Source organism: Botrytis fragariae, assembly GCF_013461495.1.
Source record: "Botrytis fragariae strain BVB16 chromosome Unknown tig00000006, whole genome shotgun sequence".
NCBI classification, from domain to species: Eukaryota; Fungi; Ascomycota; class Leotiomycetes; order Helotiales; family Sclerotiniaceae; genus Botrytis; species Botrytis fragariae.
The window spans coordinates 3,126,369-3,154,191 of record NW_023500988.1 but is presented as its reverse complement, the minus strand read 5'-3'; the positions used below and the strand labels follow the sequence as shown (position 1 = coordinate 3,154,191).

At 42.8% G+C, this 27,823-nt stretch overlaps 10 protein-coding genes across 10 annotated transcripts; 7 read left to right on the top strand and 3 right to left on the bottom strand.

Moving 5' to 3' along the window:
- Nucleotides 1-106: 106 nt before the first annotated feature.
- Nucleotides 107-2,191, bottom strand: Bfra_002137 (putative capsular associated protein; the record flags this gene model as incomplete). Its single annotated transcript, XM_037332561.1, has 3 exons — nt 107-241; nt 309-1,973; nt 2,033-2,191. The coding sequence occupies 3 exons, from the start codon at nt 2,189-2,191 to the stop codon at nt 107-109; spliced, it is 1,959 nt and encodes a 652-aa protein (XP_037196715.1).
- A 696-nt stretch (nt 2,192-2,887) lies between these two features.
- On the top strand, nt 2,888-3,876 carry Bfra_002136 (putative mitochondrial 54s ribosomal protein 10 18 protein; the record flags this gene model as incomplete). The annotated part of the gene is made up of 2 exons (XM_037332560.1): nt 2,888-3,192; nt 3,285-3,876. 2 exons carry the CDS (start codon nt 2,888-2,890, stop codon nt 3,874-3,876), a joined length of 897 nt encoding a protein of 298 aa, XP_037196714.1.
- Nucleotides 3,877-4,825: 949 nt separating this feature from the next.
- Bfra_002135 (putative sorting nexin mvp1 protein) lies at nt 4,826-7,228 on the top strand (the record flags this gene model as incomplete). The annotated part of the gene is given in 7 exon segments (XM_037332559.1): nt 4,826-5,321; nt 5,375-5,513; nt 5,531-6,023; nt 6,086-6,119; nt 6,172-6,311; nt 6,359-6,967; nt 7,019-7,228. The coding sequence occupies 7 exon segments, from the start codon at nt 4,826-4,828 to the stop codon at nt 7,226-7,228; spliced, it is 2,121 nt and encodes a 706-aa protein (XP_037196713.1).
- Nucleotides 7,229-7,828: 600 nt separating this feature from the next.
- On the top strand, nt 7,829-9,406 carry Bfra_002134 (putative defective in cullin neddylation protein 1 protein; the record flags this gene model as incomplete). Its single annotated transcript, XM_037332558.1, has 5 exons — nt 7,829-7,909; nt 8,000-8,043; nt 8,597-8,673; nt 8,742-8,916; nt 8,968-9,406. The coding sequence occupies 5 exons, from the start codon at nt 7,829-7,831 to the stop codon at nt 9,404-9,406; spliced, it is 816 nt and encodes a 271-aa protein (XP_037196712.1).
- A 254-nt stretch (nt 9,407-9,660) lies between these two features.
- Nucleotides 9,661-10,215, bottom strand: Bfra_002133 (putative 37s ribosomal protein mrp17; the record flags this gene model as incomplete). The annotated part of the gene is made up of 3 exons (XM_037332557.1): nt 10,134-10,215; nt 10,043-10,074; nt 9,661-9,970 (listed from the first exon to the last, which is right to left on the bottom strand). Exons 1-3 carry the CDS (start codon nt 10,155-10,157, stop codon nt 9,661-9,663), a joined length of 366 nt encoding a protein of 121 aa, XP_037196711.1. The 5' UTR covers nt 10,158-10,215.
- A 150-nt stretch (nt 10,216-10,365) lies between these two features.
- Nucleotides 10,366-11,903, top strand: Bfra_002132 (putative glutamate-rich wd repeat containing protein 1 protein; the record flags this gene model as incomplete). The annotated part of the gene is made up of 2 exons (XM_037332556.1): nt 10,366-10,561; nt 10,630-11,903. The coding sequence occupies 2 exons, from the start codon at nt 10,366-10,368 to the stop codon at nt 11,901-11,903; spliced, it is 1,470 nt and encodes a 489-aa protein (XP_037196710.1).
- Nucleotides 11,904-13,460: 1,557 nt separating this feature from the next.
- Bfra_002131 (uncharacterized protein) lies at nt 13,461-14,348 on the top strand (the record flags this gene model as incomplete). The annotated part of the gene is made up of 1 exon (XM_037332555.1): nt 13,461-14,348. The coding sequence occupies one exon, from the start codon at nt 13,461-13,463 to the stop codon at nt 14,346-14,348; it is 888 nt and encodes a 295-aa protein (XP_037196709.1).
- Nucleotides 14,349-14,619: 271 nt separating this feature from the next.
- On the bottom strand, nt 14,620-15,269 carry Bfra_002130 (putative ohcu decarboxylase protein; the record flags this gene model as incomplete). Its single annotated transcript, XM_037332554.1, has 3 exons — nt 14,620-14,673; nt 14,729-14,828; nt 14,884-15,269. The coding sequence occupies 3 exons, from the start codon at nt 15,267-15,269 to the stop codon at nt 14,620-14,622; spliced, it is 540 nt and encodes a 179-aa protein (XP_037196708.1).
- A 323-nt stretch (nt 15,270-15,592) lies between these two features.
- Nucleotides 15,593-17,244, top strand: Bfra_002129 (putative cell cycle control protein; the record flags this gene model as incomplete). Its single annotated transcript, XM_037332553.1, has 5 exons — nt 15,593-15,605; nt 15,660-15,704; nt 15,760-16,198; nt 16,253-16,704; nt 16,763-17,244. The coding sequence occupies 5 exons, from the start codon at nt 15,593-15,595 to the stop codon at nt 17,242-17,244; spliced, it is 1,431 nt and encodes a 476-aa protein (XP_037196707.1).
- An 895-nt stretch (nt 17,245-18,139) lies between these two features.
- Bfra_002128 (putative cell cycle control protein) lies at nt 18,140-19,591 on the top strand (the record flags this gene model as incomplete). The annotated part of the gene is made up of 3 exons (XM_037332552.1): nt 18,140-18,178; nt 18,262-19,401; nt 19,451-19,591. The coding sequence occupies 3 exons, from the start codon at nt 18,140-18,142 to the stop codon at nt 19,589-19,591; spliced, it is 1,320 nt and encodes a 439-aa protein (XP_037196706.1).
- Nucleotides 19,592-27,823: the final 8,232 nt, after the last annotated feature.

Here is a 27,823-nt window from a genome sequence, read left to right as displayed (position 1 = left end):
TATCATCCACCCATTACCCCTAAGTTCTCGCTTCCATTCCGTGTGAAAAATGAAGCATGCCCAAACGCCACGCCCATGTATTACTATCTCCAAATCGTTTCAATCATTACCCATGTTGCCCAGTAACCGGGTTTTTGCTATCGTATTTGTCCAACTCACTTCCATCCCCGGAGTATCCTATCCTATCTCGATTGTCATCGATAATACGGGCGTATTCGATTAGAAGTCTGAAGAGATAGATCTGTTTCCAGGCTGGGTTAGCACAACCCATGTACAATGTCTGTAATTTAATTCGGGAACAAACTCACCTCAATATCCTCCTTTCTCAAAACCTTGTTGGCCCATTCGCTTCCCTGTCTCCCCAACTTTCTTGCCTCGAAATCGTGTCTTTGTACATACGGCTTTCCATCTCTTCCTTTCGAGTCTGCATCTCCTAATCCAATGAAATACGTAAGGATACTATACAACTCATCATACCGATTATCCAATGGGACGAAATGTCTCCATTGAAACAATCGACTGTCGTGCCATTCCCTGAAGATAGTGCTTTTGATACCCAGACCCTTACTTTTGAGAAAGGCATGCCAACGTCCGGAGAACGAATGGCCGTCGACATCGATGAGATATTTACTTTTGAATTGGTCGGTGAGTTCTACAGATGGCTTGTAGGTCCAGACATCATCGTAGAAGCTACAGTTTGGTACACAGGAAGCAGCTTCCGTGAATCCAGCATCCGTATGTTTAGTGGCGAATTCGCTAGGTTGGAAGTGATCATAAGGTTTATATGTACCAGGAGTATGGGGATCCATGGCCATGATATTCACATTGGTATCTTTCATAACGGTGCCATTGGTAAGTAGAACTAATCTTTGACGATGCATCCTCTTCCAAGTCTCTGCAGTGTTAGTTCCACCAGAAGTGACACCTCTCCAAATCATGTTGTCCGCCTTGTCATCCCATCCAACGTCACCTGCTGAATTGTAGGCGTATCGAGCATCATCATACTCGTAGTATTTGTTTGCAGGGAATAGAATATCATTGTTGATATTGACTTTACATTCTCCAAATACGGGTAATGGCAGCTTGCTGGCCGTTACTGTACTGCTTGCATATAGAAATCCATGTAAATCTTGAATTTCAGGACCGGCTGTACAAAGATCCGAAGAAAGGTTGAAATTTGTAATAAATCCTCCGTCTGGACTTTTATAGGTGGCTTCTGCATCAGATTTAGACATTGAGTCTCTGGCATGAGATTCCGGAGGGCAGGCTTCTTTTGCGATCAACATATATTGTCGACCAGGTGCTCTAAACCACTCTGGGTCCTTCAATAAAGGTTCAGTCTCCCCATCTTGAAGAAGAGTTGCTCCCTTTTGCCACAATCCAGACATATTTGTAGTGAATTCGGCTACAGCTTCTGGCAACATAATTCTGTTAGCCGTTTCGTTAGCAAGGAGAGCTTGAAGATCATCCCATGGTATCGCTAGACGTGGCTGATCTAGCCTGTTCATGGCAATATCCATGTCCGGTAAAAACTTGACGAAGGGTTCAATCATTTCTTTCATAGTTTCTGCTCTCCAGTTTTCATTGCTCAACTTCCAAACTTTCCCAGATCGTATGTGAATCCCAGAGATACCATCGTCGTGATTAGCATGAAGATGCGCCGCTTGGGATCGAATGATGGCGGGATCGACTCCCCAGAATGGCCGTAGATCATCCATAACTTGTTCAAAGTCGTCGATATTGTAAACGTTCTTGTCTCGAGCATATTTATACCAGTCCCTGAATTTTGGCGGCGGATGCCTTCCATATTTCTTTCTATACTTTGACACAGTTTCTTTGAAAGTTTTTGATCTGCTTTCATCATATATTCGAAATGCTTCATCCGCTTCTTTCATAAGCGCAGCTATAGGGTGTTGGTCTGCAATATCACCCACCACTTCTTGGTCTTGATGCGACGTCGGCGATTTTGAGGACTATAAAAAATCCAAGATTAATAGGCAACCCCAGGTCAAGAGGCGAAGACAGTACTAACATCTGAATCGGGCTTGTTTTTCAAACCTGGCAAAGGGATCTTCTTCACTTTTGATCGCACATCCGCGCCAGAGAGCATGGAAAGATTGAAAAGAAGTATTACAAGACCAGTAATGGCTAGAAAGAGAAAAAACCGACGTTGACCGCGATCAAGTCCCATGATGCCGGCTTGACGTATTCACTCCCTCAACTATATCGTCTCTTTATAAAGTTATGCGCGCATGCGAGTGAGTGTTGGAAGGAAGATTCTTTGGTGTCATAAAAGAGTTCGGGATGATAGTAGCATTGAACAGTCCATTAGGAGGGGATCTTGTATACTGTATACTGTAGTTTTGTAACTTGTAGATGGTATTGGGTTACAATATAAAGAAGAATAATTGTCGATTCCCTTTTTTTTGGTCGAATTGCTCTCATGTATGATGGATTGGGTTGATTGGCCTGTTGGTTGGTCTATTCTGTATTCTGTATTCTGCAGCTGCCTACTCCGTCCCTGGGGACTGTCTGATAAGGTTCTTTTCTGCCCCTGATCTGATCTACAGAGGATTAAAAGTGGAAAATCTAGTTAATTACTGCTTAGGAACACTGAAAGAGGCTTAAAATTACGGAGCTTTTCTCTGTGTTCAGGCTACATACAAGGATTCTAGAAGCCTAGAACTTCACTAAAATCCCTGGGGAAAACGAAAAATCCGGGAACACAATCGGATATTGAGCATTCTTAAAGCGGCAGCAATTTTTAGATAACCAAATAAACCAATCAGCAAACAGATCAACAATTTTAATTCTGAACCTCTTTGTGAGGCTCAATATTGACAAAGACCTCTCAATTTACCCCCTCTTCCCCCTCCTTCAACACAATATGCCTCCACGATTACCAGCGCTCACTTCTTATTGTCGCTCGGCGCCAACTTTGGCCACACCTTTGGCTGCATTCCTTGCACCATTGATGCAAACCCGGAACGCCTCGATTCTTTCATCTTTGTCGGACAACTCTGGGGCATATAATAAACGTATACGAAGAGGTCGAGGTCCATCTTCGGGAAAGGGAAAGACATCAGGACGTGGTCATAAGGGTCAGAAGCAGCATGGAAAAGTACCAGCACGATTCCAAGGTGGTCAAACACCACAAGATGTTGTTCACGGTGTGAGAGGATTTGAGAATCAGTATGAATTCCAAAGTTTTTCTACACTCAATTGAGATTCAAAGTTCTTTTTGAGAGATCTTCGTGTCGAACGATAGCTAATAAACTTATCAGTTTCTCCGTTGATATGTCCCCAATAAATCTTAATCGCATACAAGAATGGATTGACCAAGGTCGGCTTGATCCCACCCGGCCCATCACTTTGAAGGAATTGGCCGATTCTCGATGTTTACACGGAGTAAAGGATGGAGTAAAGCTATTAGCGAGAGGCAAGGAGGAGTTGAAGACGCCTATTAATATTCTGGTATCTCGCGCTTCGGCGACGGCAATCGAGGCAGTGGAGGCGCTTGGAGGAACAGTCACAACTAGATTCTATACAAAACCAGCGATTAAGAGACTTTTGGCAGGGGAATCTGTCTCTAGTTCTGTCCCACTTTCAGCAATCGATGCCCAGTTGGTTAGCGACTCTCCTATCCTTACAGCCGCCGCTGCCGCGTCACCATTCTCGTACCGCCTGCCAGATCCCACAAGTCGTAAAGACATCGAATACTACAGAGATCCGGCGCACAGGGGCTACTTAAGTCATACCGTGGAGGAGGGTCAAGGGCCAAGTTTGTTCTTTAGGGCTCCACGAACTGGAAATTTCCAAAAGAAATCGAAGAAGACAGGTACAGGTGCTGCAGCGAGTGCCAACAGGATATGGTAAATGTTGCCATTGTATATTAAATATAAGGAATGTCTATGAGGTATTTCGATACGGATCGAGCAAGAGTTTCGCAATTTTTTGATGACAGAACGCCATTCTTTGAATCATCAACGCACAAAACTGGAGGCAACAGATGGTGTTGATTCGTTCCGGCCATTGCAAATATTCTTATCTCTTCATGAGTATATCATACTCTGATTCAGCGAGGAAGAAATATAGAGCCAGGTGCTCGTGTCTCATTTTGCTCTGGTGTGGTTTAAAGCTTTGCAGCTAGGTCACATTTGACCAAGAAATGGAAGTTTACATGTGTAATGAACCCTCAAATACTACACCGCAGACCGAACGTATCAGTGATCGAGCATCAAACGTTTTGTGTAAAGACAATTTGTAGGTTTATATTTGCTTATCCTGCAGCCTACTCTTGGATCTAAAATACCCGATGTTTAATCTCACAATGATTACCTATGATATTCCCATGCACCAAGGCTTCTTAAAGACGAGAAATTTAAGTATCGAAGAAATTAATAACACCTGGATATTGTACATGAATTAAAGGGGCCTACATGTTTAGACGATATCATTCATTGTGACTACGGAAACGTGACTTATCCCAAACATAGATGACGATATTAATAATTATTGAGTATTTCATAAAATGTAGTAGACCATATCAAAATAATTCTAAATATCACCAAGATTCTAAATCGATCTCTCAATTTGAGTTTCCTATTTCTTGGATCCATACCTCCTCCACAGTCCCACCTAGGTAGTGTACTAAAATATGCGCGGTTACATGGTGAGAAAGCATGTCCAAGCTTTCCCGCGTCTAGAGCTTCCAAGCTTCCAAAATACCCAAAACAATTACTATGATAACGACGTTACGATACAAAATTACTCAATTCTGTCTTACTGTACATAATTATACATCCTAGAGGATATTAGGAATATAATGTCTCTATTCGGAGATGACGACGAGCCTGTTGGCGCAACAATCCCGTCAAAGTCGCGATTATCCCTCTTCGACGACGAGCCAAGTTCGACCCCAGGATCCAAATCTTCATTATTCGCAGATGATGACGATGTTTCGGGAGGCTCGCCATGGGGTACATCACTGCCAAAGAAGCTAGACCGGGGAGCTTTACTAAAAACTCTTCTTCCTACATCCGACGTGCCCGAGAGTTATATTGACATCTTTGATGATATACTCAAGGATGGCAATGAATCCAATGGAAAACTTAGTAGGACCGGCGTGACAAAACTTTTAGATGCTGCAGATTTGGGTCCCGAGAAGTCGAGCTGGATCATGAAAATTATTGCCCCTACTTCACAACCACAAGATCTAGAACGGAGCGAGGTCAATGTACTATTGGCTTTGATTGGGTTGGCTCAGGAAGAAGAGGATGTCCATGACGTTACACTTGATGGTGTAGATGAGCGACGAAGGAGTCAGTGTCTTTTAATATTCACTTTCGCTTGTTCTAATCTGATAAATGCGTAGATCTCCCAGTGCCAAAGCTTGCAAGCTTGACAAACTTAGCAACCGCAAACTTAGAATCCTCTGCGACCGATGAATCAACTGCGAAGCCTGCTCAGCGACCTGCAACCCCACCATCTGTACCATCCATACATAACTCATTGTCCCCCCACAATCTAGAATGTTACGAAAAGACTCCCTGGAATTTCCCGAGGCTGATCCATGGGGAAGCCCGGCTCTTCACAAAGGTCATAATCATGCTAGTCCCAGATCGAATGGAGCCCCGACAAATGGAGCACGCGAACCTGTGAGAACCGTAAGTGGCTTTACAAATACTTCTACAGGACCATCAAATGAAGATCGACGTCAGCAGTCTAGAAGTGCTCCTATAGAGCCTGCGAGTGGAGGATGGGGCTCCTATGATGCGAATCCAAATTTTAACAACTCAGCAACACCACCAATTGGTGGTAGTGGTGGATTCGGTGGCGATGGTGGAGAAGGGGAACGGCCAGAGGAAGCTGCTCCGCCAGCCCGCACATTTGGCGGTGGCCGTGTGACTAGTAATGGAGCAGAAGAGAATATAGTCGTCACTTTGTTAGCTGAGAAAGAGGGAATGTTCTTATTCCAACATCATAACTATCAAGTTTCTTCTGTTCGCAGAGGAAGTAAGGTTGTGAGAAGATATAGTGATTTCGTCTGGTTGCTAGATTGCTTACAAAAGCGATTCCCTTTCAGACAATTGCCACTCCTGCCCCAAAGAGAGTCGCAGGTATGTTTGACTTGCCCACCAAATTTTCATTGCTGACCTGAGGGATTCTTAGTAAATGGAAATCATCTGGCTGCAGAAAGCTCATTTATGGAGAAACGCAGAAGAGGATTAGCACGGTTTTCCAATGCACTTGTCCGACACCCTGTTCTTAGTCAAGAACAATTGGTCATAATGTTTTTGACTGTTCCAACAGTAAGTCCTCACTTCTCTTACATCTCACATATTGTTACTAAGTATAGGCTAATCAGCATCAGGAGCTTGCTGTTTGGCGAAAGCAGGCTACTATATCTGTTCAGGAGGAATTTGTTGGACGACCACTACCACCGGGACTAGAAGACTCCCTTCCCCCTACTCTGAACGATCTCTTCGCCCAGACTCGAACTGGTATCCGACGATCTGCAGAAGCCTATGTTAACATGTGCAATCTTATGGACCGCCTAGCAAAACGCAATGAAGGACTTGCTGCAGATCATTTACGCATGGCGCTTTGCTTACAGTCGCTCACTGATGTCTCTCAAGACACCTACGCTATCGATACCAATGATGTGCCACTGCTGAACGAGGGTCTTCATTCTACTGCCAAGCATCTTTCTAATAGTCAAAACATTCTCGAAGATGAGGCTAAGGCCTGGGATCAAGGCGTTCTAGAAGACTTAAAGAAGCAACGAGACTCTCTTGTCAGCATGAGAGATATGTTTGAGCGTCGGGATCGCTATGACAAAGACAATATTCCATATTTAGAACGCAGGATTGAAAACAACGAGAATAAATTGGTGACAATACGATCAAAGCCTGAAAACATGGTTAAGCCAGGAGAAATTGAAAAGGTTACAGAAGCCATTATCAAAGTAAGCTCTACAAAGCAGAAATTGAAGCTTACGAGAACTAACGTTTCATAGGATAAGGAGTCTATTGTAGCTCAGCATGCACGAGGGATATTTATTAAAGAGTGCATAAGAGATGAGCTCATCTACTTCCAATCAACACAATATAACATCAGTCGACTAAGTCAAGACTGGGCACAAGAACGTGTGAAGTACTCCGAGCTTCAAGCCCATAACTGGAGACAACTGGAAGAGGAGCTTGAGAGTATGCCACTTGGGGATTAGGAGGAACTATATGCCGGCTGCTTTTCATTGCGTTCTTTTCAAAACTCAAATTAGATACCATTAGCAGCATTCATTTTCGGGGGGTTCATTTATTCGAGCGTCTGTCATACTTGTATACATAAATATTGTTTGGGATGGACAGTGATTTGGTGTGTGGGTGAGGCCTATGACGGTGATTAGGACCAGTAATAATGATACAAAGCAATCATACTAATTCTTGTTTAATTTGAATAATCTCCTGCAGTTCTTTAATTGGTGGATTTAGCACATTTTAAGAAGAAAGCAGCTTCAGGATTGTTTCCTTCTGGTCATTCCATATATAATACAATACTAATCAAATACTGCTTCAAACTTTTGAGTAGACATCTCTCCTTTTTGTCGAAAGCTATCATTCTCGTCTAAGACTCGACCTGAAACAAATATCGCTTATGATAAACTAAACCATCTTTCTTATCTTAATACAACACCCATAACTTTATTTTTTGCGCTAGGCTGCGGGACTAAGGCCGGACCAAAAGCCCATGTTCTTAAATTCACAACCCCGCCATCTCCTCCTCCAGACTTTCAATAAACACCAAATATAGAGGAACTTTTTTCAAGATGCCTCCAAATGGGCAACAACGTTCTATGCTCAATGAGTTCATGCAAATTACTGGGGTTTCAGAAAGAAATGCTATGAAAGTAAGTAAACTGGTATAAGCCTGTTGCCTTGAGCTCTTCCACCCAAGATGTCAAAACATAAACCATTTACTGATAGATCTTGTTTCGCAGATTCTTAAAGCGACAGGATGGAAACTAGAATCAGCATGTGATAGGTGAGCAAATGTTCTAATTCCTAGAACTCGAGCTGCGGGAAAGAATATGGGAAAATGTGGACTACGATTCGACACACGACACACACGATCGCCTCGATGTTTGATATGACTTCGAACTACGACGGCATGCTTAAGAAATGATCGGGATACGCAACGAAAGTCAAAATCGTTCTCGTGTATGGAGTTTTATCAGCAAAAATACATGAGACGTTAGAAAATACTGAAGGGTGCCTGTCTACACTCACTGTTGTGGACACCCCAAATCGTTATTTTGACTGGAGGATTGCCAATTTACGACTATGTTCAGCTCAGAACCCATCACTATTCTACTTTGCTATCTCTACTTTGCTCTAGATATACGCTGTTCAGTTTCATCCACCGCAGTGAGATGTTGTACGGTTTATTCGCAGTCCACATTTAAGACAGCAGACGTCTTGCATGGCTCCCGTTACCGATCATGAGTACAGATACTATCAGTTATCAGTCAACAGCTCGCCAGTTTATGCACTTATTCAAACTTCCACAATATGTACTAATAATCTAATTACAATAGCTTCTTCCAAGGAAATGGTACCCCTGCCCAAACAAAAGAAAAGGAATCTTTGACGCAGCTTTTCGAGAGCTACCGCAGTATGTATCTCGAATAATATCTCTTCAAGGCGGTTGAATATAGAAGAAGCTGAACAATGGTGATCTAGCTTCCAATGATGATGTCGACATGGTTGGTGTTGACGGTACTATGAAGTATTTTGGGGATGATTTGGGCATCAATCTTGAAGGTGTTGAGTTTCTAATCCCCTGCGAAATCATTCAAGTACCATCAATAGGAGAGATGACCAAAGATGGCTTTGTCGAAGGATGGAAAAAATTGGGGTAACACTGTCCCCACAATGTTTACCTTCAGTTACTAACACTTTTGAACAGCCTTGATACATTGCCCAAGCAAAAGTCATACATTTCAGAGGCCAAAGATTCGTTGTCGACCGACGCGGACTTGTTCAAGAGAGTATATAAACACACTTTTGTCTGTGCTCGTGAGAAGGGACAAAAGGCTCTCTCGTTAGAACTTGCCAGTGTATACTGGGAGCTCTTGTTCAACTCTCCAGGGAAGGAATGGAAGACCGCCTCGACTGATTGGATCAAACTATGGCTGGAGTTCCTCGGACAGAATTGGAAGAAGAGCGTCAACAAGGATTTATGGAACCAGACATATCAATTTCATGCAAAGACAATGGAGGATGAGAGTCTGAGCTTCTGGACTGAAGATTCAGCATGGCCAAGCGTGATTGATGAATTTGTTGCATGGGTAAAGAAGAACAGGGGAGATTCGGAGGAAGCTGGAGAGACAATGGAGACTGATTGAGAAGGCATGATAATGAACTAGAAGGGATGCATTTTGATTTCTTTTTACCTGCAGCGAAGCATACTCCTGGTTGCGCAATGGCGTTCTAGGTAGCAGACTGGCGTTTGAAACACCATACAAGAATGTGAGGTGGAAATACCAATCCCTCAATTCCATAATGTAAAATCGTCCTCTATACCCTGGCATGGAAATGTTGATCGCATTTTCCTTCTGACGCCTACTAATACAACACACAAATGACACCATGCTACCACTCATTTCTCCTTTGTATGTTCCTCCATCGTCCAAGGAATAGTCGAGCCAATCTTACTCAAACTTTCCAATGTGCCATCTCCCAACTTCACTGAACTGAACTTTATCATCCGTGGATCTAATCCGAGAGTTGTTCGTACGTTATCTTGCGTCTTGCTCGAGGCGTCGTATCTCATAACAAAGTAATGTCCTTCGTGATATTGTGCTTGATGTTTGCGTGTTCGCTTTGGTAGACTGGATACTCCCCAGTTGCGTATGCCGCGGATGGTACCGCCGGATCTGAGTATGAGGGAGCCAGCTGTGCGGGCAATTCTGTAGGTGAGGAATGAGTTATTAGTCTCGATTATTGAGGTGAGTAGGAGGGGAAATTGAAAGGCAATTTACTCTTTGACCTCGACGAGGTTGCCGGGTCGAACCTAGAGATTGGTTAGATTGTCCATTCTCTTTTTAAATATTCTATTTGAGAAAGACTTACAATTGCGACGAGCTCATACAACATCTTGGTGGCTACATTCAAACTCTGATACTATTGGCATCGACTCAAGATTGTTCAGGAATCCATCGGAGTTTAACCTCAGATTACCCGACGCTAAAAAATAATTTTGAATTGCGATTGTGACGATAAGAAAACCCCCACAATCTATCAATTATTTTTTCTGAGGGGTCGCAAACTGTCTAACAAATTATCTACAACACGCATATACAAAATGTCGAAACGTCCAGCTGAAGATGAGAACATGGATCTGTCCTTGAAGGCAGGAGAGAGGCCAGAAAAGCCAGAATTGGATGATGGGGTGGGAGAGTTCGAAGACGAATTCGAAGATGAATATGAGAGCGAAGATGAGATTTTGGAGGCAGGTGTTGATGGAAGACCTGACGCCGAGAGAGAGGCTGAAGAAGCAGGTTAGTAGAAGCAGTTATGAAGCTCTTGCGAGTGCGCATTTATGGGAAGTTTACTAATGCGCTTATAGAGGCCATGGAAGTCGATCAACAAACTTTCATAGTTGGTAGGAATAAACTGGAACCAGGACAGACATTATCCCCTGATCTTACTACATACGAAATGCTTCACGCTCTTAGTACCCCTTGGCCTTGTCTTTCTTTCGATATACTTAAGGATGGTTTGGGCGACAATCGAAAAACATACCCTGCTACTATGTATGCAGTTGCAGGAACACAAGCTGAACATAAACGGGAAAAGGAAAATCAATTGATGGTTATGAAGTTTAGTGGATTGAGTAGAATGGAGAGAGAACAGGGTGAAGACGAATCTGATGAAGATGAAGATGAAGACTCGGATCCTATCCTTGAATCGGCTTCGATACCTCTCACTGCTACAACAAACAGAATACGTTCGCATCAAATACCCGCTTCAGACTCTTCGCGGCCTCCAACTACCCTTACCGCTTCAATGAGCGAATCTGGCCAGGTTCTCATTCACGATATTACTCCTCATCTATCCTCTTTTGATACCCCAGGCACTGTTATCACTCCGCAACAAAATAAAGCTTTAGCTACTCTTAAAATGCACAAATCGGAAGGCTATGCCGTTGATTGGTCGCCTTTGATATCTACTGGAAAGTTGGTGACAGGAGATAACGATGGCAAAATTTACGTCTCTACAAGAACTGCTGGGGAGAGTTGGTCAGCCGATGCACGCCCATTCACAGGCCATACTGGAAGTATCGAGGAATTGCAATGGAGTCCTTCGGAAAAGAACGTTTTCGCATCCGCGTCCAGCGATGGAACAATCAAAGTCTGGGACATCCGAAGTAAATCTCGAACCGCAGCACTTACAGTTCAGGTTTCCGAAACAGATGTAAACGTCATGTCCTGGTCACACCAAACTTCTCATCTTCTTGCCTCCGGCGCCGACGACGGAGTCTGGGCAGTTTGGGATCTACGAAATTGGAAAGCTTCAAAGACTTCTGAACCGTCTAAACCGTCTCCAGTCGCTTCTTTCAATTTCCACAAAGAGCAAATTACAAGTGTAGAATGGCATCCTACTGATGACAGCATTGTTGCGGTTGCAGCTGGTGATGACACACTAACGCTGTGGGATTTGGCAGTCGAGTTGGATGATGAGGAAAGTAAGGACACTGGTGGAGTTAATGACGTTCCTCCACAATTGCTATTTGTGCATTATATGGCGAAGGTTAAGGAGTGTCATTGGCATCCACAGATTCCAGGAGCACTTGTGGGAACTGGAGAGAACTTCAACGTTTTTAAGACGATTAGTGTTTAAAACGCTGAGGCTCATGGCTCTTGAAATAAATAAATAAACGAAAAACAAAACGGCCTAAAAGTACAATGAGAAAAAAAGTTTAACATCTACTATCTGTGGTTCGAATTTGGAGTTGTGATGATGAGCCATATGTGCAAATTGTAGGCAACAGTTAATCCTCTGAGTGGTCGTGAGGGAGTATCGGCTAGCTCCGGGAATATCCCAGATTTACCTACCTAGATATACTCCCCTGAGAAACTATTCTTCACTCTTGGAATTTTCTTGGGTTACATCGGTTCGTGAGAAAATCTGGAGTTTCCTAATCTATTCTAGCGGATTCCCGCCACTTTCTACGTGCAGGGAATAATAGCTGTCTATCTCCAAGCAAGGGTTAGATCGACAGACGTGGTACTCTTTTCGTATGTATGGAGCCCCCGCATTCTGGCGCGAGGGGCGGTTTCTGGTTAATGGTGGGTGGGAGATGAGTTTGAGATGACAGATGGTCTGGGTCTGGGTCTGGATTTAGGATCAGGAGAGTTCTGGAAATGTGATGGAGGCTAAAAATTTAATTAGGTAGAAGCGAGAAGCTGGAAGCTAGAGGTTCAATGTAGGAGCTTACTAGTATAACGAACTATTGAAGCTTGGAATGGATGGTTGGATGGATGGATGGATGGGTTTGTGTAAGGAAGCTAGAAGATGAGGCCCGGAGGGAAGGGTGGAATATGATACTTGTTTAGCTGAAGAAGATGGAGATGAGTAAGTAGAGTAGTGTGAGGGTTAGGAAAGCAAAGTAAAGTTAGGCATGAAGATCTTTGCAGCTAACTTGCTCTAGAACAGATAATTCGACATTCGGGATTCGAGATTCGAGAAGGGACTTTGTGTGATCTCGTCTGTCTAGATATTGAATTCTGTCATATTCTTTTCTCGATCTATCGATCCTATATCTTTTCTTTCCTTTGTTTTGCTCTGCTACGCTTTACGTTCCTTCCTTTTCTTTCGTTCGTGTTTCTTGGTATTGGAATATCGCGCATGGTATGATTTCTCTCTCGCATCGACGATGCCAGCATGCAGGCCTCCTCGTGATCTAGTCAGCAACAGGGTTTCTTCCAACCCCGTAAGCCTCTCGAGGAGCTAGAAGATGTATTGGCGGCTAGGCGTAAGGATGACCTTTCCCCGCAAATTCCGCAAAGGTGGTGGAACGCACGCATGTTGTACAGACTACTGGTGAGCTGTGGAAAAGTGTTGTGAGAATGATATGGGGTGATGGTGGCTCTTTTTTCTGTGTTTATTTTTTGTTTTGTTTGTGCTAAGAAGCTTTATTGTATTTTGTTTTGGAGAATTTAAAATCAATTGCTCGCTTGACCGATCTAGATGCGGTATTAACGATACAACCTCAAGTGATGTAAAGTTGATCATCATTACCGGAAGAAGAATATACCAAATGAGTATTCCAGATCCCATCTATTACTTTGCTTTATCATTGAGGAAATGAGATGAAGATACTTCTATAACCACCTCTTTCGGTCCACTTCATTGCTCAAATTGGCAAACACACACTAAATAGAACCGAATGTGGACATGGTACCACTGCACCATACTACTTCCACTACACTCGGCGTTCAAACCCAAATCCAAACTCAAATCTCAGAGGCCATATCTCCTTCCTTCCAATTCGGCCCCCTCAACCCCAACAAACCCAATGCCTCTTTCAAATTCACCTTCTCGTCTATCTCTCCCTCTCCATGTCTTCCCTATCGCTCCAAGCGTACACGCCCCCTCTCAGACGTCGATGGAAACTTGAACGCAAATACCGTGAATGAAGGAGCAGGACGAAAAAAAAGAAGATTGCGTCTTCATCTTATTACCTCGCGATTGAGTAGACCGTTTTCGGTGCCCGCAAGTTATAAACATGCTAGAATATTTGGCATTAAAGAAGTATGTGTGAAGGGTGTTGGAGGGAAGAAAGGAATTGGAATTGGACGGAATGTGCTGCGGAAGGTGGCGATTTTCAATCGAATCAGATTGCAGATGCGGATGCATGGGGCAAGGGAGGCAATGTTTCGTGAGCGAAAGCAACAGACATTGTTGGATGTGGATATGCATCTAAGGGAGATTCTCGAGGAAAAACAGAACAAAAGGTGGAATGAATTTGTGTTGCCTCCGAGTCCACTTGGAAGGTCGAACTATGATGTTTTAGATTCAGAAGATGAGATGCTGATGGATGAATTGGAGGATGGGTGTGAGAAGATGATCTATAGCGACTTCAATGTCATGTGTTCTTCGGAAGAGGGAGAAGATGAGTATGAGTACCTTGATACGCTTGATGGACTTTCTCCAGAGGATTTGCACGAGCAGCCACTGAGTCCGCCCGAAGACGGGAGAATTGTGGAGATGCTGAAGGAGGAGGAGAGATTGCATGATAGCTATTTTGTGTGTGTTGGAGGTGCGGAGATGGGGTTTCGGTAGGGTAACCGGCCGTGAGATGAAGAAACTTGATAATCGACTGGAATTAACAATGGAGGCAATCTCAGAGGGAAAATTGGGGGCTATCTATTATGACAGATGAGATTCTTTGCCGGGGGCTCTGTAGAGGTCCTCAAATCTAAATTGAAAGCTATACAGAACAATTTGGAAGGGGGGCGGATCGAAATCATGGCATTTGCATGGGTATGTGTTCACAAATGTCCAAAAACGTATAAACGCATAAATAGTTGGATATATTGGAGGTCAAGTGTTTTTATAATGCTTTTTGTAGCTTGGTGGCGCGGTCTACTGCAATATCACACATAGCCTGCATTGGAGTTAGCTATATAAAAAATCATGATTAAATCTCGAATACAGCGTACCTGAATAGCCTCTTTCCTCTCGAGTCCAATATCTCCTCTTGATATTCTTCTTCTCATATCTTCAAAAATGATAGGTCTTGATCTTCCATTTACGAAAACACTAACATTATAGTCAGCACTTGCTTGTCCACTATAGGGGATAGGCATCTTCATACACATATCTCAAGCCTGGGAAAGTCTTCTCATATTCTTCATTGAGAGCCTTTAACTTTTCAGCCTCTTCTGTAGGTCCAGTATTCAATTGAGCTTGCTCGGCTTTAGATTGTACACTTTCTACTTTCTTCTCGCCTAATCTAGGATGGGAACCAAGAATCTTGTCTAGCCACTCTCTATCACTTGGTAATGTACTTTCTGACAGATCAACAAGTTGGGTACCGACACTTGCGATAAGATCATTGTACGACTCGAAAGTTGTTGTATGAAGTAAATCCATAGAGAGTGTATGGAGGGCAGTACATGGCTCGAATAGGGCGTCGAGGACACCGGATCTTTCCACAGTGGATAGGGAGGGAATTCCAGCGATTGGAGGTATGATAGTCATCGTTTCTGATATAGGTAGAAAAGGTCTTGGGGAGAATGAGAAGATTCGATGGACAAATGTTTATATATCTCGAAAAATATATAAAATACCTAATAAGCATTTAATAATATGTATTACTCCATATATATCCCAAAGTGTGATGAAGTCACTTAAAGGATATGAAATTCCCCACACAAGGCCGGCGCCGGGAGCTTCAAATCCACGAACTAAGCCGTAGATAGGTTAGCGTCATTATGGATTGATCGCGACCTCAAAATATCTTTTTATTTGTCGGATCACGGCGCGAGTTTAGAGCTTCAAATCTCATATCAACGCGAATCAATATGTTGTGCTCAAGTAAGTTTTGAAAGCCCCTAAATTTATTTGGTACTTGCCATTGACTTTTTATAGTATCTGGAGAAGCCCCACAGCATCCAGTTGCTTCATCGAAATCAGGTAAGTTGTGTAAACAAGGTATCTATTCAGTGAGCTTAAGAATAACAGTTTTCAGGCAACGTTTTCGAAAAACGACTTATCGAATCATATATTTCAGAGAATCATAAGGATCCAGTTACGGGAGAAGACCTCGAAATCGCAGATCTAATCGACCTCAAATCCGCCAAAATTGTTACTCCTAGACCTCCAACTCTCACATCGATTCCTTCTCTCCTTTCCACTTTCCAAAATGAATGGGATGCATTAGCATTGGAAAGTTTCACAATAAGACAACAATTACATCAGACGCGACAGGAGCTGTCGACAGCATTGTATCAACATGATGCAGCTGTAAGAGTTATTGCGCGGTTGACAAAGGAGAGAGACGAGGCTAGAGATGCGTTGAGCAAGGTTTCAATTGGTGCAGGAAATGCAGGAAATGGCGACGCTATGCAGGTTGATACTCAAGGTCTTCCAGAAAATTTGGCGAATCTGGTTGACACTACACAAGCCGAGTACGAGACTTGACGAGACCCGAGTTATGAAATCGATTGCTAATGAATACACAGACTTTCCAAAAGCCGCCGAAAGCGACCCGTTCCAAAAGGATGGGCTACCACTGAAGATATTGGCCAATTCACGATCACTTCTACTTCAGAACCTTTATACCCTGGGTGTGTTTCACTCGCCCAGACCGAAGATCAGTTAATTGTCGGTGGATCGAAAGGAGAGGCAGGTATCTATTCTTTGGCTGAACAAAAGATTATAAAGTCATTTGAAGCCGGAGGACCAGTCACGGGAGCTGCTTTCTATAAAAGCACACCTATTGTGTCTACTGCAAAGGGAGAGGTGAAGGTGCTTGGAGATGAAGAGCATACATTTACATCGCATGCTGGAGCGGTGAATGCTCTTGCATTACATCCAAGTGGTGAAATTTTAGCCTCTGTTGGTATCGACAAGAGCTTTGTTTTCTATGATTTGGCTGAGAAAGCGGCAATCACACAGATTTATGCAGATTCAGGTATGTCAATTTTGTAAATAGGAACCTGTCTGGCGCAAGCCTCGTTAACATCTTCTAGAACTTAAAACGGCAGCTTTCCATCCAGATGGTCATCTCTTTGCGGCTGGTGGCGCTGATGGACAGATTAAGTTATTCCATGTCAAGACAGGAGAAAGCGCTGGTGTAAATTTCGAGATTGACGGACCAGTTCAGGATGTCGCCTTTTCTGAGAACGGTATATGGTTTGCGGCAGTTGCCAAAGGATCTACCAGTGTTGTAATTTTCGATATCCGAAAAGAAGGAAAGGCTGCAGAGGCAAAGATTTTAGAAATCGGTGGACCAGTTGATGCTATCCAATGGGATTACACTGGTCAATTTTTGGCAGCTTCCGGACCAAGAGGGCTTACCATCTCCCAGTACACCAAATCTACAAAATCCTGGTCGGATGCTTTGAGCGTAGCTGTTCCAGCAACTGCAGTACAATGGGGTGAGGAAGCGAAGAGTTTGATCACTGTTGATAGTGAAGGGGTTGTGAATGTCCTTGGTGTGGCGTCTGCATAATGGAATTTGCACGATAGGGGGTCAAAGGAAACAGAAATGGGACGTGAATATCATGGAGTTTGGTGATTCGAAGATGTGAAATGGAATAAGATCTAGGGATAGGGCCCCTTTTCACATGTCACTGTAATGTTAGGGGAGCAGCATCTTTGAGATGCCAAAAATGAACAATAGTGGCGGCACAGACCAGCCAGCACTGAAACAAGAACACAAGAGTCTCAGGTTGATAAAGTGGTGAAAATAGAGAAATGATAGTAATACGTTGTTAAAGTATCTTGAGATGTGATGGGAATAGACATTGAATAGTGAATACAATTCGAATTTGTATTTATTATTGTATTGTATTGCACTGAATGCTTGCAGCAGCCGTACATTGATGAAGGGTGATGAAGGGTCTTCCGAGGTTGGACATTGTAAATACATATCTAGTACATCATACTACCTAGATAATGTTCAAGGAGGCAGATGCAGTATCTTCATTTATACTTTAAGTGGCAACTAGGTAAAGAATTTCAATTCGGATCAAAGATTATAAATCACCTGGGTGTAAAATCTTTCACAAATTCTACTGCACTCCATATATGACTCTGGTTCAATTATGAAATCTAATACACCCAGTAGTACGATAGATTGTGTTCGCTTACTCATATCAGTTTCTCATAATCGTCACTAGTTCTATATCAAATTGGGTCCGACTGGAACAACTTCGACTTCTTATTGCAACAACACACAACACCCCCACCACAAAAGAGACACATTCGAGCACCTACATACCATCGACTTATTGAGCAAAAGGACCTTTGTTCACCTCCTGATTTTTGTCAAGCGTTGTTACTTTCCTTTTCAATTCATAAAGTAACAAAACTCCGAGCGCATATACTGGTGAGTTCTATCAACCATGGAGAATGAATGGTTAGGAAGTCGGGAAAGTCGTAAGGTAGGAAGCAAATGTTTACTTTTTTCTTTGAATAAAAGGTATATTTGGTTGGTCCTTTCTTTACTAACGAATTCCGTTTAAAGCGATCTCTTGCAGAGATGTCCCAATCACATCCAAGAATTTCATCGTCGCCAGAATTGTTTCGAGAAAGTACCTCAAACTTGGGTAACTCCTCTTCAAGAATTGCACCACCTAATGTCGCCACATCTCCTCTCCGAGAACGACAAAGACGACGATCACCAAACCCCAATAATAATTCTGGACAATCTAGTCTGCGCAGTCGGCGTGCAGGTGGGCATACACAACCAGCAGGGGAAGCCGGAACAATGGAAGCATCATCTCGGCGCCACCGCCCGGTAGTAAACTCAGAAAATGTTATTGATTTAACATCCGATCAAGATGACGATCCTTCACCCCAAGTTCGAATTAATCCTGCAGCTGTTCGTAGGGCAGCCAACAGTCGAAGACACAACACACCTTCACCCTCACCCTCAGGTTCGCCTTTTCCTGCAGGCCGTATGTCAGCTCATAATCGGAATCCTACTGCCTCGAGACCACCACCGAGATTAGGGAGAAGTGAAGCAAGATTAGAGCAGTTTGTGGATCTCACAGGAGATGACGACGATGAGGAGGACGACACTATTATCATAACTCATTCGCGAGAACGTTCTGTACCTCTACCTCCCCGTGCCCCACCATTACCACCAATGCATGCTAGACTTGGAGTGTTCGAACGTTTGCAGAGACAGAGGAATGGAAGAGCTACCCCGCCTGGATTTGTAGCCGGACATTTCGGTGGCAATCCAATGAGTCCACAAAGACCAACGCCAGCAGGTGCCAACGGTGAACTTGCGTTTGGTGGATTGAGAAATATGTACGACAACGGTGCGGGTATTATTATGGACGTCCATAATTTTTTGGGTTTTGGGGGTCGAGATGTAGGAGTTCATTTATTTGCAGATTTTCCAGCTATGCCCAACGGTATGGATTATGGAAGAGTGGCTCTACAAGAGAACAAACCCGAACATGTTGCGCCTCCAGCAGTTCCCGCTGGATTTACGAGGTCGCCCACGGAGAGTGATACTGCGATTTGCCCGAGTTGCGAAGAAGAATTGATTCATAGAAAGGACGGTGAGGAGCCAGTAGCAAAGAAATCTCGTGGGGCACCGAGTAAAAAGGATAGAGAAGAACATCCTTTCTGGGTCGTTAAGGATTGTGGTCATGTAAGTTCAATTTATTTCACTTCTATCTACCATCATTAACATCGACTAGGTCTTCTGCAATAAGTGTTTTCAAAACCGTACAAACGACAAAATATCCTCCTTCCGCGGAGCCAAGACAGTTCTTTGCGCAGTTGATGAATGCGAATCGATTGTTAAAAACAAGGATAGATGGGTGGGCATTTTCTTGTAACTTCACAATTTCGAGCCTACAATTCTAGGATGCTAGGCATTCTCAATCTTTTTTTTTTCTTTGTGTCCAAATCAATAGGATACTATTTCACGAATCATCATCATACGATTTCCCTAGTTTCAAGGAGTTTTAGCATCATTGGTATCATTTACAGGATGGAGTACAAGGGCACTGGGGCGAATCCCAGTTGATTAACATAGGGCGGGCTTGGGCTTGGCTTATATTATTGTTTTCTCCACACCGGGGCGTTTTTGAGGGGAAGGGAAGGAGTGGAATGGGAAAGGAAGGGAGTAATTTCAAGTGCATAGACGGAGGAATCTATGTCCTTGAGACTCGGAAAACTAATTGAAAATAATGTTCGTGGGGATTTGTGGTGTGGGTGGAGGAATTGAGCAAGTGAATAGGAAACATGCTCTGATATTCCAGCGATGAAATACTAATAGGTATCTCACATCTTCTTCTCTTCTGATGATAGCGGGGGAAGCATGTATATTAGGGGGGGGGGGGGGGGCAGCATAGCGAATACAAAGTAATTGCGTTAGCATATTTGAAATGGTTATGTTTTGTGGTTATGCTTTTGGGAGCTGTGAGCCTGAGTGATGTAGTGTGAATGATTTTGGTGAAGAGAAAGCGGCTGGAAAGAAGCGGGAGAGTAGGGGGAGGATGGGGATGGTGGAAATGATGGAAGGGAAGGAGAGTGGGTTGAAAATGCGTGGTAGTAATCTGCTCTTCTGTATTACGTCTACTGGTGTGTCTATCTATCTGGTAATCCTTTTTCTCCATTCCCTGAGAACCTATTTTTCCACCCGGAAGCCTTACTTCTCACTCTTTTTCCTGAAAGCATTTTTTGACGTCTACTTGATAGTCTGTCTTTCCTTCCTCTCTCTTTCTTTAATGATATTTCATGGTTCTTCATGAAAATCTGTCCAAATACCCAGGTATGTAATATATCCCGCAATGATTCCTTATTACTCTTGCTTTTCTTTGCTGCTATTATTATTTTCTGCAATGGTTTGTATAGTCTACCTCCTTTGCTTGACCCATAACTGAGATGCACAGATGAAGGTCTCTGGGGTAAGTAGTAGTGCCTAGTGGGTATGTATAGAAGATTGGGAGAACGCGAGGAGAGATGGTGGATAGGACGATGAACTAGGATATTGAAATAGAGCATTTGAATTGGATGTAGGGGGACTGCATTTTTGTATATTCTGGGCTGCCGAGAGAGCTTTGCGGGTTGCGGTTTTCAGGAGGGGAACGGGGATGGAGATGTATGTAAGTGCGTTTTATAATGAGGGAAGTCTTTTCCATAAAATGTTTGATGATATCCCAATTCAAAACCCGTTCTCAAAAGATCTACATTTGTTGCATACCTAATACCTCTAGGATTGAAATTGGAAAGGTAAATATGTCCCTTACAAGTACCTATAGCATGGTTTCAACGATGCGTCTATTATTTTGAATATCACAGCTGAATACTCTTACACTAGCTACACATCCCAGTTGTATTCTTCAGGACTACCGGGAATAGTTTTGCTGTACCCTTTATGTGTATAACTCTCAATTTAGAGTGCATCCTGACAAGCATGCTCACAAGCGTCTACGAAGTAAGCATACCACGAATAATCTACACGGTAGTCTCCGGTGGCTCTAAATTCGTCCACTACTAACTACCATATGATTACTCCAATTAAATTCTACAAGCTGGAAGAAATGGGTCTGTTGCATGTTTATACCCCTTCACATACAAGGTGGTTCCTAATAAGCATCCTGAAAAGCGTATCAAAGGCTGAGTGCTAGAGATATTCTAGATGGTAGTGTCTGTTAAGCCCAAATTTGTCAATTCTACGTGGCGTTTGCGGGGATACTTACTTACCTGGCAAATCTCGATTCTAGTTGTTAGTTAGTTGAAATCTATGGTGCGTGTGAAATCGAATATAAGTGTACGCTGCGCGGTCTCTCGAAGCTCGGTGGTATGATCAACTTCTTGGTTCAATTTCCATCCGCTTTGTAGAAGATGGAGTAGGTCGGACTTGACGCGAATAGGTGTATGTACAGGTATTCCTGCTTTTAGTTTCGAATTCCATTCCTTCTCGCTATGTTGTTGGATGGGAAAATAGAGAAATGAAGAATAGGGGTGTGGTGATTGTTGATCTGTTCACTCTCACCTGTGAGTTAGGAGTCGAGGATCAAGGGTTCAAGGTCTAAAGATTGAACGTTCACATGGTTATTTTGTGTTATGATATTTTTGAAAAATTCTTTCATACATTCGCTAGGTAGTCATCACATGCTGGATATCTCTCATTTTTTATACTGTCCAACAATCGGATCGCAGTATCAATTCACCACTATACCCACTCCTCATTTCGCAATCCCTAGACACAAAGATGGGTTTTGAAAACCTCAACTGATCTCCTCGAAAAGGGTGGATTTGAATGAGAGAAACAAAGTTCTGGTGAGCCTTTTGTTGCAGAGACCAGCTAGTATGTATATGCCATTTCATCTGATGATGATATCGATCAGAGCTGAATTGAACTTGTCATACATGGATGGATGATAGGTAAATGTCTCCAAAGAGACCTTTTGTAGTTGGCCACACTCTCCTCTAAATTTACAATACCTAATACCTTTTGTAAAGAGGATGCAATAACGAGAGAATATTGGGTAAGAGCAAAATTATAGTTTCTTACTTAGAGATGTGATGGTCGTTAAATGAAGGATCAGTGTCAAATTTGATCTGAACTTTGAGACAGGAAGAATTAGCGTGAAAGTAATAGAGGCATGAAAGCGACCGAGTCGAGAGGTATTTCACAAGTAGGCAAGTGAGTTGAAAAAGTGTATCGAGCATGCGGACTCGAGCAATGAGAAATAGAGAAATGAAAGATCATACATAGTGAGATGATACATGGATTATCGCTTCTACCAGTATCAGGCTTACAAAATCGTTAATTTCATTTCGTCTAGTGATGACAGATGCCGGAAAGTGAGAATTTGATACCTCTCCGTAGGCTCGTACTCAGCCGTGTCAAACTATTGTACATAATACTTTGGTACTATAATCAAAGCAATATCATGGTAGTAAGACTTTCCATGATGGAAGGATATCTTACATTAGATTTGCAGATGTGCGGATGTGCAGGTATCGTCACGCCACCAGCTGACTACACAGAGAGCGTTGTAAGACTGTCTCCCCTCTATCTTCACAATCCATCAATTCTGAGTCTAGGAATTCTGTAAACAGACTTCCCCTGACACCAGCACAGGCAGTAGCAACAATGTACTTCACCACAAAATAAACTAACTTGTGGAAATATAGAAATTGCAAAGATCATCGGTCCCTGAAAGCTATCGACATGTACCGATCGACATATCCACGCGTATCAACGCCGATCACTTCGGCATGGGGAGAATGATGCAGCCGCGCCTGCGAACGAGTACCTAACTTGTAATTGATTTACGGATCCTGAATTTTCCGTGCGGCAAGATAAGCGACGCTCAATGTCTCGAGGTGCAAGTCTTGATGGGATGTACGATGCTAACAGCCTGGTGGAGATGGATATAGACTTGAAATGGGTGAGAGAACTATCTGGATAGTTGACTATACAGATCAGAGTGAAAGGAAGGATGAATGGATGGATGGATAGTATTATTAAATGAAATGAGATCAGAGAAAGGAGGTTGTAGTTCTGAATGATACATTTTCCGTATCGTACCACATCGTTCACATAATTTTATGGTATAGTATAATGTGGAAATGTATGAGAAAAATGCCGAACGCGCGCTTATTCCAACTTTGAATTGCAAGAATTTTGTCTAATTTGATATAATCTTCGTCACTGAACGATTTCATGGTACAAGAAAGGAGAACAGAGCAGAGCATTGATGCTCGCCATTCACTAGGATGTAATTGTAAATCCAGTGAGTAATTGAGACTATGATTCTGGATCATAGTCTGCGCAGACTTCTTCGCAGGGGGGAGTATATCTAGATATGTGCAAGTTTCGCTTCCAACACCGATGCCAATATCAATCAATAATGATAATGATAAATAGTGATAAATAATAATAGATAATGCGCCACGGAACCTAAAGATGCGGTTGGTTAGTTTTTCATCGTATGTACACTTACGAATTTCATGAAGGCTACTACCGATGTATTGAATGCAGATCTTGATGTGATCGACAAAACTTTTCGAATTCTACAGTTCCTAATGAGGAAAAGAAAGGCAGGATACTTACTTCCTTCGTGGATTTAGTAAGCGAGTTTTAGCAAGCTAGTTTTATCCTAGAATGGTAATGTATCTCGTACTCGATAAGGTTCGGTGGGTAGGTTGCCGCTGTAGACACTGGATAGTTGGAGTGAGTATATTGAGATTCCCACCTAGACTACTCATCGAAGATATTATTTGTTTCAGGATTTAGCGAGTCTTCTCCACATTCCATCTGTTACTTACACAAGACTCTCATAAACTAATTCCCCAAAACTCGGCATTATGTATGTTTTCCAAAGTCCGACGAAAGGATCGTAGTATGAATCCACTATTTGGGATGGCCAAGCGTTGGATATATCCCGAGCAAACTACAAGCCAAAGCTAATATTTGTATTAGCAGAAAAGGAAGCATGAGATGAATTGGGGGTCTGATTCCTTTACGCCATTGCTTCTTAGTGGGAGAATTGAGTAATGTAGCTTAACACCCATATGCATCTTGACGTTTTGAAAAATACTCGCATGCGGGCTGCATTTGTATATCCTATGGCATCTATCAGACGTGATAGTCGATCCTTCATGATTGGTATACACACACATTTTTGATGGGTTTACTGCAGTGTCACCTCTCTGCATCTTAATTTAAATCTCTGGTACCTTTCTTCCCTTTTTCCTCTCAAAGCCAGACTAGATATATGCGCAGGAAGTCAGCAGGTCCTAAAATTAAGTTAAATTCATGCGACGACTAGGGTGCTGAACAGGGGTACAGATGTTACTAGCGAAGCTCCCTGGCCGCATACCCAGTCCAAATAGACGTGCCGTTTTCCCAAATGGTGATTCTGGGGTAAAGTTGTTGGACGGAGGTGAGGTTCGGCAACGGGTGAATCTCGGATTTGCGCAGGTAGTTCATGGGGGTTATGTAGGCTTTTCCATAGGTGCGTGATATTGCGTAGAGGGTGTGATTTTCATTCTTAGCTTGTGAGTGAGAGGTAAGGAAAAGGCACAAGAAATCTAGAAGGGTGAAGATGCAGAAAGCCTTCTTCTGTTAAAGCCTCATACATACTCTCCACCGTTGTAAGAACGAGAGGAATCATGAGCTTATCCTTGTGTGATCCATGTCATGGAAATGCAACACGATCGTGAATTCGTAATGGACGGCTGAAGTATGCAGAACCTGGTAAATTATATCTTAGCAATTTCTTAACAACGTCTCAAATGCTCATGGGTATTGAATTAGCAAGTCAAAACAAAGTTTCGGGATTGAAGAGATTGAAGAGTACCATGAAGTTGCTTTTGTTGGTATGCTGGGTAGGCATGTATAAAAATGTTTCCCCAGACTTTCGGAGGTATGGAGATTTTGTCTACTCCAGAATATCAGAACTCCAGAGCTTGATTGTTGGTGTTGGGCTTGGTGAAGAATGGTTGTAGTGTTCTGTTCGTGTATAGTTTCCATAGCCGAACAGCTCTGTCTGTACTTACCGAGTTAACTTGAGTAACTGGTAGTACCATCAACATGTCAAGCTATCTAATCCGATCAATTCATTCCAATCAAAACTATCTTGGCACTGCAGGACCTAGAATTGATGGAATATGCCGCTCGCCGAGGCTGAGGGTATGCAATTCTTTAAGTCTGGGTCACAAAGGGGAGTTCGCGGGTGTGGGTGGACTGTTAGCGCATTTTATCCCAATCAATGAACAGCTGGGTTGGAAAGTACTAGGTAGTCACTACCTACGTTATATTACATCTGGATATACCTGCACAGTTCGGATAGTATTAACACTTTGGTTGGTTTCGCTAGGGAAAGAGTTTTGGGTTGAACATATTGACATATCGTCCCGTCCATTCATTTGCGACCAGAGAATAAGAAAGCTGGGGAAACAAGGGTAAATTCATTCTCGATTGTATTTCCAACAAGGCCTCACAGCATCTGGACTTCTTTCCCAAGTCCCACTAGGTATATTATTCGATCAAAAAGACAAGGTGTTGCCATGTTTCCTTGAGGATGGTGGCGGCGTATACCCTCACATATGTCTAACGTCTTCAACCCTTATTTGCATTGCATGGCATTGCATCCATGGTTAGCATGACATAGGGTATGTATATTTGACGATTAATATCATTTTGCCGGCTTCCGAGTGGATATCGAGCTTGTTTTCCAAGGGAGATCCAACGAATATGAGGTGAGTATTGAAAGTTTGGGGTGGCAATGGGAAGAACGAGTATGGGCGTTCGTTTATAGAAAATTTTGCCGTTCCGCAACATGGTTTCGAGATTGATGTTTCCATAGAAATCAATGGAAAACATGATATGATCATAATCAAGATCGAAATCAACGGATGAGAAAGTTGAATATCCAAGAACTTTCCCTGAACCTTTATCATCATACCGGTACGTAAGGTACGCACACTCTCAAAATAGGTCTAGATGAAGAGGAATACGGCAAACTCTACCCACGCAGCTGGACAGCTAGTTCCTGTGATACCGTCCTCAATATCTTTAAAGCATCATTTTGATATCTTATCGTTGTTGGACAAACAAGCTTGGATCACTTCATGGTCTTTTGATGATATAGGATAGGCTTTTGATATGTACCCGTCCGGGGTCTGGAGAAGCACGAGTTGAATATGTAGGGATGATTGTGGAGATGACGGATCATTGATCGTGTTTCGAAGTAAAATATACGGATCGGTAGATTTTCACAGCCTTTTGGTGTATCGTATCGTTGGCTCATTGATATTGAGGTGTACAAATAATTGAAATAGATGAAGCTATATTCGACTTGTTCAAGGCGATGCACCCGTGTGCCCTCAATTGGGAAAAGTAGAAGTAGAAGCGGAATTAGTACAGGCTTATTGCGAGTGGTACGAGGCATTTTTAATTTCTGCACAGTGGTTTTTCATCAGCATTTGTGGATTAGGGGCGGACCTCTCGGTTAAGAGCGGCGAGGTGTAATGATGGATGGTGGGGCCTCAGAAAGAACTCAAAACGCACCCGGCACAGTAATGAAATGTAAGTAAAGTTCTGGATATGCTCTTTTTTGCTTCCGGAGATTCCAGCTCTTGTTTCTGTCATATGTCGTACGATGCAGGAAGTGCTTTGAAGTTGGGTTTAGCTTGCAACTGGATGTCATAATCTAACGGCCCGGTTCACTGATTGATAGATAACCCGATATGTGCGGTACGTACTATCTAGGCATTCCGAAACATTCTGGACCATGAAATCTGGATTCTTTTACGTAGCTATCTAGATACGATGGTACATGCTACTGCGGATAGGGTCGATAATTATGGACTAGCTGTCGTGCTACATGCAGCAGTTTGATGGTTGAGAGCCGAGAGCTAATCTGCTTCTTTACCAAGGCTTAAAACTTTCGAGGGAGGTTAATGGTTAGGAAGAACCAAATTGCTATTCATCGTGACCCAATTTTTACCATTGCTATTGATCATATACGAATCGCCGGAGTTTAATGTTTGGCGTTTGTGTGAGTTCAGATGCGATAGAATGAGTCTGAGGCGAACAACTCCCTGGACAATCGAACTAGATGCATAAATTTTGAGGGTGAGCAGGATAAATATTGAACGTTTTCATCATCATGCTTCGGCCAAATTGCCGAATTCGTTTACCATCTCCCACCCTTTCCTTTGTGCTTGTGATGCCTCTACATGATGACGGCGGTGAAAATGTTATGAATCATTTAGAAATGCTTGGAAAAGTTTGATGACGAATGAGGGAAAGAATTCTTTGTATACCAAGTGACTGTGCAGTAACTTGTTAGAGGATTTGCCTAGGTGCCTGACAGAATCTGCTGTAGCTATATGGCACAGATGTAGAGCTTCAATACTTTGATCTATTGCAGAGAAGCTCTCCTTGAATCGCTTGGTGCTCATGTGCTTTGATGAGGCGATATGAAATACTTCTATTCCTTCCCAAAGACCCAAATTCTTCAAAGGAAAGTCTATCTATGATGTATTATGAATGTATGAATTTGTAATCCAGGAGATTTACTAACACTTCCAAACCTATGAGG